The sequence below is a fragment of the Bicyclus anynana genome, chromosome 20 (assembly GCF_947172395.1).
Source record: "Bicyclus anynana chromosome 20, ilBicAnyn1.1, whole genome shotgun sequence".
Lineage (NCBI taxonomy): Eukaryota > Metazoa > Arthropoda > Insecta > Lepidoptera > Nymphalidae > Bicyclus > Bicyclus anynana.
Window position 1 is genome coordinate 281,717 of NC_069102.1, and position 9,754 is coordinate 291,470.

General features: G+C 37.1%; 1 protein-coding gene across 1 annotated transcript; it reads right to left on the bottom strand.

The window, feature by feature from the left end:
- Positions 1-1,953: 1,953 nt before the first annotated feature.
- Positions 1,954-5,766, bottom strand: LOC112048344 (cholinesterase 2). Its single transcript, XM_024085840.2, has 4 exons — positions 5,547-5,766; positions 4,580-4,823; positions 2,453-3,729; positions 1,954-2,173 (listed from the first exon to the last, which is right to left on the bottom strand). The coding sequence occupies exons 2-4, from the start codon at positions 4,745-4,747 to the stop codon at positions 2,002-2,004; spliced, it is 1,617 nt and encodes a 538-aa protein (XP_023941608.1). The 5' UTR covers positions 4,748-4,823; positions 5,547-5,766; the 3' UTR covers positions 1,954-2,001.
- Positions 5,767-9,754: the final 3,988 nt, after the last annotated feature.

Genomic DNA, 9,754 nt, shown 5'->3' on the forward strand with positions numbered 1-9,754 from the left:
TTAGCCTCAGGTAAAAACCCACTTTAAACGCTTCACAATAATCGAAGATACCTTCCATCTTCGATTATTGTTATATTGTGTTGTTGTAGATTAAGAACTACAATATAAAGATGTACAATACTGTAGAATTTCTTCAATAAGTTAGGTGAAAAACAATAATTAATAAAAAATAATATTTTGCTATTTCTAGTGAAAAATTTGGAAAGTATGCGGCTAGTCCACCAAGTTTCGACGTAATACTTTCAACATCTGTTTCACTCCAGGTTATGGCGCTAAGTACAACTAAATCGAATTGAATGATTACGGCTGTCTGTAACATCTATAACTCATAATATCATTTTCATTTTGAATAAAATTTGTGGTTGTAATAGATCGTATTTCAGAACTCGTGATCTTCATCGTGTATTATCATGGCCAACGTCTAGACTCGTTTGTATTAATTTCTCGTAATCAACTTTCGCAAAGTAATGCCTGCCAGAGCCGTGATAGCCCAGTGGATATGACCTCTGCCTCCGATTCTGGAGGGCGTAGGTTCGAATCCGGTCCGGGGCATGCATCTCCAACTTTTCAGTTGTGTGTATTTTAAGAAATTAAATATCACGTGTCTCAAACTGTGAAGGAAAACATCGTGAGGAGACCTGCATACCAGAGAATTTTCTTAATTTTATGGGTTGATGAGTGATGCAATCTATACTTATAGTTTTACGAGTACCTACTTATTACTTGTTTACTAATAATATTACGAAGGACCTAGAATAAGTTTTCGCCGTTCTGAAATGAAATGGCATTACGAGGAATAGGAATATATTAGAATAAATGGAATTCCGGACCGTATGGTCTCTGCCAGTTTCAAAACATCTCAAAACATTAGCATTTGGAAATGATCCAGCAGCAAGGACTTGGTGTCATATGAGTTGTAGCCAAAAGACGTCAAATGACGTTTTCTCACCTATGAATTACTGCTTTAATGACAAGTAATGAAAGGTTTCTTGCATAGAATCTGGCAAATTGAAAAGTGTATAAAGTACGACAATTAATTGCAGAAGATCACAAAGTTAAGCCCGGGGTTTGTGTCAACGTGATCAACTAAACCAAGTATCAATATTTTGAAGCTTCTTCTCTGTACTTGAAAGGATCGGCAGAGTGTTTTGGTATTTATTACTAGCAAAATTTAACAGAATATTACGAGAGATCAGTAACGACTTCAATTGACACTTTTAAGTACAACATTAAAAGCAAGACGGCCGTCATTAAAGCAGAAACATGGCAAAGTGGTTTTGTTACATGACAATGCTAGGTCAAATGTTGCCTTACCAGCAAGAATCTAACTGAAAATGCCAAAATGTTAAGGTTCTACCCCACCCGCTGCATTCACCGGTCTTTTCAATGAAACACATATTTGCCATGACCTGGCGAACCATTCTTATGACGATACCCAAAAGTGGGTTGATTCGCAGAAATCCTCAAACGATGAAAAGGTTTTTTATCCTGAAATTCATATACCTACATCTATATCAGTTCTCTCTAGTAGTGGACAATACTTTCAGTTAAATATTATAATACCTTAGCCTTTAAATAAAGCACAATAAGTTTGTTTTATCAAAAAACAGTGGGAACTTATTGTTAAGTTTGTGTTAAGTTTGGTTAAGTTTGTGGTATTGTGTGGAGTAATCTCTGGATGTACTGAACCGGTTTTTAAAATTATTTTACCATTAGAAAGCCAAGTTGTTTGTGAGTGTATACTAGCTCCTTATGCTCACGGAAACAGAAAATACGTGGGTGAAACCGCGGGGCGTCTACTATTACTAATCATAAACATTGATCATATCAGCTAATGTGGATATCTGCACTTTGCAGTGATAACAAAACTTTGACCAGCGGCTCCCTGCGACACATCCGTTAGTCAGTCAGTCAGTGAGTCTATCCAGCTTGGGGTCAAATACAAAATCAAAGTAATGTGTAGGGATTTAATTTTAACTACTTCAAATAATTTCCGTAAGTTTAAGTTTTTCTCCGATACTTAGTGTAGGTTTTATTCCAAAACCGTAGGTCAGAGTCTTTCCAAAGCGGTTCTGTTGAAAACTCTTGATCTATAACGAGTAGTTCCGGTTTCTTTACATCTAGTGGATGCCACTTGATTGCAATTAGTTGTGTTTCGCCTGGAGTAGGTAGTCTGAAAGGATATTAAAATAAGTTGAATTTTTAGTTTTAATTAAAAAATAAATCCTTTTAATCAAAAGGTTAACAAATAATAAGAGGTACAAGGCACTCCACTGTCCAAGGTTTACCTGCCTTCCAACAATAACTTTTATACATTGACCGTTTTTATTGATTAATTACTTTTGTAGGTCCGTATTAAACAAGTTATCTAAGATTCACCATAGGTTTTAAGGTAAGATATCAAATAAGCGTTAGACCTTTAAATAATAATTAATTACTTTAGTGGACTTACCCATATTTAGCGAAATTCGTCCACATGGTTGTCATTATATTTATCATGTTCTTTTCTAAAAATGAGTGAGGCAGAGTCACAGCGAATTTGAAAATATAGAATAAGTCATCAGCATGTGTAGCTCCAGGGTAATTACCGAATCTGAAGAATGTTTTAATCAAATTCATCCGTCCATCGCGACAGAATTTATACATGTATACGGGATGATCCATGGCTTTTGCTAAAAGTTCAGCTGTCATAGTAACAGGGTACACGATGCCTGCATCGCCTTCGTATTTAGATAATTTCATCAGCATATCTTTGCCTTTATCATCTTTATTAAAATAAAGTTTTTTAAATTCTTCCGCCGTTTCCTTTTTCTCCAAATCTGTATGAAAAAGTAAATCTCTTGGAAGTGAACCATAGGTATTGAAATTACTTATTGTTGTATCATTTTCTTTACCAACAAACATATAACCTTCTGCATTGTTGTATCCGATTACTATTGGAAGTTTACTGTAAGTGCCTTTTGTTATTAAATTGTAAGGGGAGTCGGGTAAGAATTGATCAGTACCAGGAATTGTCTTCTCAATACAAGGAACGAAGATATTCTCCGACAGCACTACATCCCCCCCATTCCTTGGCACCCGCGTGCTTAAAAGTTCCTTGACAGGTTTATTTTTAAATAACTCATAAAGTTTATAAGGATCAGATAAATTGTAACCCATTTGGTTAGCTAACAGTTTCGCTGTTTTGATGGGTTCGAATTGTAAACTCCACGGAGAAATGGCAGATCCGCTCTGCATGATTGCTCTTTGGAACAGCCCCTTAGACATCGGCGACACTACGTGGTACAGCACTGATGCGGACCCCGCGCTTTCTCCGAACAGCGTTACATCGTCGGGATCTCCTCCGAATACTCTGATATTGTTCTTTACCCAATTCAGAGCTTGCACTTGATCTTTAAGTCCAACGTTTCCTGGCGCTTCCTTGATTCCCAGACACAAGAATCCTAGAATTTCTAGTCGGTAATTAAAAGTGACGAGTATCACGTCATGCTTTACTAAATACTCTGGTCCGTATAGAAATGGGGATCCGGAGCCATCTCTAAAGCCTCCGCCATGGATGTACACCATGACAGGTTTCAATTTCTTTCCTGTTTGTAACGGTGTATAGATATTCAGTGTGAGGCAGTCTTCTGTGCCTAATATCATAGTCTCTGTAAATCGTTGGGAGCATCTTATATGTTCTTCTATTGCATCTAATACTCCTTCCCATGATACGTTGGAGTGTGAAGTCTGGAAATTTTGTCAATTAGATTTAATTAAGGCGATTTCAAGACATTGTGAAATATCATGTAGTAATATGACTGTATAGCAGAACAATTAGATGGTCGGAAGATAAGTGGAAAATCGTTGCCTTTAAAAGAGCAACATCTCGCAGGCTTTTACTATCACTACCCTGCAATTGTCAAACTAACGTGATTTACCCCTGGCAACCAAAATTTAGATTTCAGACTGGAACATAGCAAATTTGCTTAGTACCAGACATAAAGCAAGAAATTTTAAAGGCGTTTCACAAACAATCTAAACCAAAGATTTTGTTATAAAATGTACAACTATACTATTAGTATTTGAAGTAAAGTAAAGTTGTGTGCATTTTAAGAAATTAAATATCACATGTCTCAACGGAAAAACATCGTGAGAAAACCTGCATACCAAAGAATTTTTGTAATTCTCTGTGTGTGAAGTCTGCTAATCCGCATTTGGCCAGCGTGATTGTTGTGTATACAGAGTGATTGGTACCTAACACCTCTCATTCTGAGAGAAGACTCGAGCTCAGCAGTGAGACGAATATGAGTTATAATGATGATGATAACAGTTTGTGAGTTTGTAAGAGGCAATCTGTGGATCTAGAACCAATTTTAAAAATTCATTTACTAACAGAAAGTCACTTTAATTGTGATTATCATAAGCTATATTTTATCCGCGGATTCTCATGGATACGGCAAATACGTAGGTGTAACCACATTCTCTTGTGTATATATTTCTAAATTATTATTTAAAAATAGATCTGAAATAAAAAATATATAACAAAGCGTAGTTTTTCAATCAAACAAGTGGTTTTTTGAAAGACCAACAAACTCACCTGAAATCTATTTTCGTATGTAGCATACGGTATTCCCGTGTATCTCAAGTGTGAGCCATCTCTCGCGACCTGGCCGCGCAGCCAGCCGCCGGACACGCGGACGTCCGCCGTTGGTTGCCGGACCAGTTGCGTCGCCAACAGCGACCAGATCACCACCCAACTCTTCATTTTGTGCTCATTTGCATTGCTTTGAGTTGATATCCGGGTTTGGGTTATGCTGAGCTACTTGGATGACCATTATGATCTGTGAAATATTAAATTAATGTTTTAAAATGATGTAACTTCAATGAAATTTTCCGTTTATTACTTCATTACGTATGCTCGCGCCTTCGAAAGTGGAACGCTTTTTTACGTAAGTAGGTAAGTCGTTTACTTATTTACCGTTATTTTTTTTTTTATTCTTTACAAGTTAGCCCTTGACTACAATCTCACCTGATGGTAAGTGATGATGCAGTCTAAGATGGAAGCGGGCTAACTTGTTAGGAGGAGGATGAAAATCCACACCCCTTTAGGTTTCTACACGGCATCGTACCGGAACGCTAAATCGCTTGGCGGTACGTCTTTGCCGGTAGAGTGGTAACTAGCCACGGGCGAAGCTTCCCACCAGCCAGACCTGGACAAATTAAGAAAATCTCAATCTGCCCAGCCGGGCATCGAACCTAGGTCCTCCGTCTTGTAAATCCACCGCGCATACCACTGCGCCACGGAGGCCGTCAAAACAAATACCTTTACTTCTAATTTGTTTAATTTGTTTACCAACAAATTAGAAGTAATTATAATTATTATTAGGTGTGAAATGACTAGCGATTTATACCCTCATTTTTAATTTGTTTGTTGATAAACAGTACTCTTCCAGTATGGCTAAGTATAAATCCAAGTTTTTGCAAGAATAAAAATAACGCTTACCTATTAAACAGACATATACCTACATAAGAATAATGCAATAAGTTCATTTAAAATTACCTACCTTCTTTTATTGTATTTTCCACTAGACCTCTTACGCTAATTGTAAACTACTAATTAACGGGTAGTCCAACAAATCATTCAGTTATCACACAAAATTAAGCACTAAAATAACACGAAATACACTACATTGTATTACTACACTATATTACACAATTAAAGTAGTGCACTAAAAAGATTGTACATGAACTGGCCACGTTAAACATCGGTTGAGGAATGATACGACATCAAAACTAAGATGCACGTAGCCGACAGTAGTGTGACCACGCTCGAAAGGAAATTAGGGACGAAGTTAGTAACATAAAGATAAAGTAGAAACTTAGGGGACACCCAATACTAGATTACTATAACTTTTAATAATTTAAGGTTTCAGTCATATGAAGGCTATAGGTAAATCCTAACACAACATAAACGATCTATTGAACTACGAGCAGGCGCCGCGTGGGTAACGTTGCCGTAGGAATATGGAGATAATATATAGCCAATAGCCAATTATTAAATATAGATTAGCCATTTAGCCAATTAGCACTCGTCGATAGTGTAGCTTCCTAACAGTGAAAGAAATTGTCAAATTCTATTCCTGTTCAATGCAAACAAATTAAAACATTGTTCAGTCCATACCCTCGACATCAAAGGGGTATGGACTGAACAATGTTTTAATTTGTATAATAAAAGAATAGGCGAACAATTCTCCTGGCCACATGCACAGTCGTAATCTGCATGCTTTTCTGAGTTCAAATCTGTAAACAGAATGCGGTCCTCGAATTATGTACAGTCGATACCTCACAGCGCCTGGTCATACTTTACACTCTTTCAACAACCTTGACAGAAGCAGACGCAGAGCCTTAACTAGAAAAATGAACGATAAACCTCAGAATCATATCAGAGGGGTGTCTTTATTATATTACGACCAAATACAATGGATGTCAGATTTGTTTATTTGCTAGAAATCACTCAGATTATACATTTTTTTTCAGATTTTCTTATCGAATATATTCTGATATTATCAAGGAAAATAAGGGTAAAACCAATATTTTTTATCATTTATTGTAATATAGAAACTTATGAAAAGTAGTATAATAACTTTAGTTTTAATTTGTAATTTTAACAATATCTAGAAATTATAATATAAAATTTGATTGAATTCCGGTTGCTGCAACTTGAATTTAATTATTGCTAAAAATAGCTATGTTTATAGTAAAATTTTAATCAAGTTAAAAAATATAGGGATAGGTACTTAGGGTTTATCAACGAAAACAAAGACGTTCTCTGTAATATCAGGCCAATGGTGACCCTACTGCAGCGATTATAAATTCCAGTTTTACCTGTAAAACTCGCGTTACACGAATTAAGCTCTTAATGCAATACTATGTAAAGATCATTTTAAATCAAATGCATATAATACAGTTTATAACTGTTTTGCTGTACTAATAACAAAACGTAGAATCGAATGACGGTGTGTGTTATTGCTTTCAAAATCAACTTTATTTGCATGTAATTAGCGTTCAAATTTCTCTGTAAATTGGTCAATCGGATTAATGCTATGCAAATGAAAGTGATCATTGACCATTTGAACAAAGCTGATCTATATTAAGTAGACATATAATGATATACATATACATATTTTATATTAAACACCAGCTACTTAATTATCTAGATAATTATAATTTATATAACTATCTTTATTAAACGTCTTAATAATTAGTAGTCGACGAGTATTAGGTACTGGCTACATTAAACTAAAAATGGCACGATACAAGAAGAGAGGTTTTTTTTTTAAATTTTTACCTGTCTAATTGTCATACGGTTTTACAGACAGATCAAGTTTTATTACTTTAATAACTGTGGCTATTTTATTTTATTGGGGCTATCAAACAACAGTATTTATGAAAACCAATAGTTAACGGTTTTATCTGTCTGTCATCATCATCATCATCATCAGCTGATGGACGTCCACTGCAGGGCATTGACCTTTTGGCATTTCCAAACATCAAGATCTTGAGTCATCTGCATCCAGCAAATCTCTGCGACTCACTTGAAGTCATCAGTCCACCTGGTGGGAGGTCGACCAACAATGCGCTTTCTAGTGCGGGGTCGTCATTCCAGTAACCTGGGTCCCCAACATCCATCGGCTCTTCGAAGTATGTGCCCTGCCCATTGCCACTTCAGCTTCGCGATTCGTTGAGCTATGTCGGTGCCTTTGGTTCTTCTGCGGATCACCTCATTTCGATTCACCTTCTGATTCGATCACGCAGAGATACTCCGAGCATAGCTCGTTCCATCGCCCGCTGTGTGACTCTGAGCATTGTTGTATCTAGGATTATTTCCTAGGGTGGACTTGGTGTCCTGGCCCTTGACATCAAGTCTATTATTAGTACCATAATAGAATTCCGGAATCCTTTTCGAAGCGGTGTGATCGAGGCTTTATTCTGGCCGATATATCGAACGGTGGCAGGTCAGTAGCGCGGGTCAGTTATGTTTGTTTCACTAATCAAAATTATTATCATCTTTGTACCTGTAATGCTTTTGCGTTTTAAATTCTTGTTTATGTAAAAATTTTAATGAGAATTTGATTGATCTTTGGTATACGCGGTGGATTTACAAGTCGGAGGTCCTGGGTTCGATCCCCGGCTGGACCAATTGAGGTTTTCTTATTTTCTTGGTGGGAGGCTTCGGCCGTGGTTAGTTACCACCCTACCGACAAAGACTTACCGCCAAGCGATTTAGCGTTCCGGTACGATGTCGCGTAGAAACCGAAAAGGGTGTGGATTTTCATCCACCTCCTAACAAGTTACTCCGCTTCCATCTTAGATTGCATCATCACTTACCATCAGGTGAGATTGTAGTCAAGGGCTAACTTGTAAAGAATAAAAATAAAGATATTTGCAACTGCCTCGTTTTAATAGCGCGAAGAAATGCCAAGCGGTTCTGCGTTGACCACGGAGTATAAGGGAGGTAATTTTAGTCCGTGCAAGTCGGACATACCCTTCCAAGTAGCCGCCAGAAGTTCGGAGGGAATTTTTTTCATAAAATTTTTTTTACATAAAAATATAGTACGCTCCGTGCGTGAGCCGTGAAAGCCCTGTGGATATGACCTCTGCCTCCGATTCCGGAGGGTGTGGGTTCGAATCCGGTCCGGGGCATGCACCTCCAACTTTTCCGTTGTATGCATTTCAGGAAATTAAATATCACGTGTCTCAAACGGTGAAGGAAAACATCGTGAGGAAACCTGCATACCTACCAGAGAATTTCCTTAATTCTCTGCGTGTGTGAAGTCTGCCAATCCGCATTGGGCCAGCGTGGTGGACTATTGGCCTAACCCCTCTCATTCTGAGAGGAGACTCGAGCTCAGCAGTGAGCCGAATATGGGTTGATAACGACGAAGTCGGACATGCCCTGCCGACTAGCTGACAGAAGTCCGGAGGGAATTTTTTTTATCCCCAAAAAAAAATTCCAGAGTGGCGGGTCTAAGCTCTGACTAGGGTTGCCAACATTTCTTGAGAAAAATATAGTATTTTTCAGATTCAGATATCAGCTATATAAAAAATATAGTACGCTCAAAGAAAATACGCTACGTATTTCATAGAATAAGCGAAAGAAAAATACATAATTGTTATTTTTATAAAGACTAGGTATTTATTATTTTTGACAAAAACAAGTGTGTTAAATTAAATTTTTAACAAAGTTCGCTTTGGTTTTGATTCAACTTTTTTGTAATTTCTTCGTTCAAACTTCGGAACTCGACAAGATAGAGAGGTTTGTACACTACTTAATGGACATAAGATAACTAAGAGATACTATATAATATTTCGTCAACAATATAGTAGAATACTATATATTATAGTACGGTTGGCAACCCTAGCTCTGGCCTTGTAGTGAGCCGATATAATTGGCTGTTAATGATGATGACATTCTAGGATAATTGTATTTATTGAAAAATTATCGCTTGACTTGATGATGCAATGATGAGTGTGTTGACTTATTAAAGGTACCTGTACTAGTATTTTATTCCGAGATCATATGAGCATGTTAATTTACGTGTACACAAGGGACTAACCCACCTAACCTAAAATCTTGTAAACCAGAACAGATGTGTCCAATAATGATGATAACAATAATTACCATTATCAATTGAGGAATTGTCAAAACGCGATAAATATGACGCATCGAATGATAACAGCGGCCTTGTGAGGAACCTTTGCCCGAACCGCT

Bases quoted from the DNA above. Each gene is read 5' to 3' on its own strand.
- LOC112048344 (XM_024085840.2), bottom strand. From the start codon at position 4,747: ATGAAGAGTTGGGTGGTGATCTGGTCGCTGTTGGCGACGCAACTGGTC. The intron at 3,730-4,579 runs GTGAGTTTGTTG...CAAAATTTCCAG, and splicing joins CATACGAAAATAGATTTCAG to ACTTCACACTCCAACGTATC. The intron at 2,174-2,452 runs GTAAGTCCACTA...ATATCCTTTCAG, and splicing joins ACGAATTTCGCTAAATATGG to ACTACCTACTCCAGGCGAAA.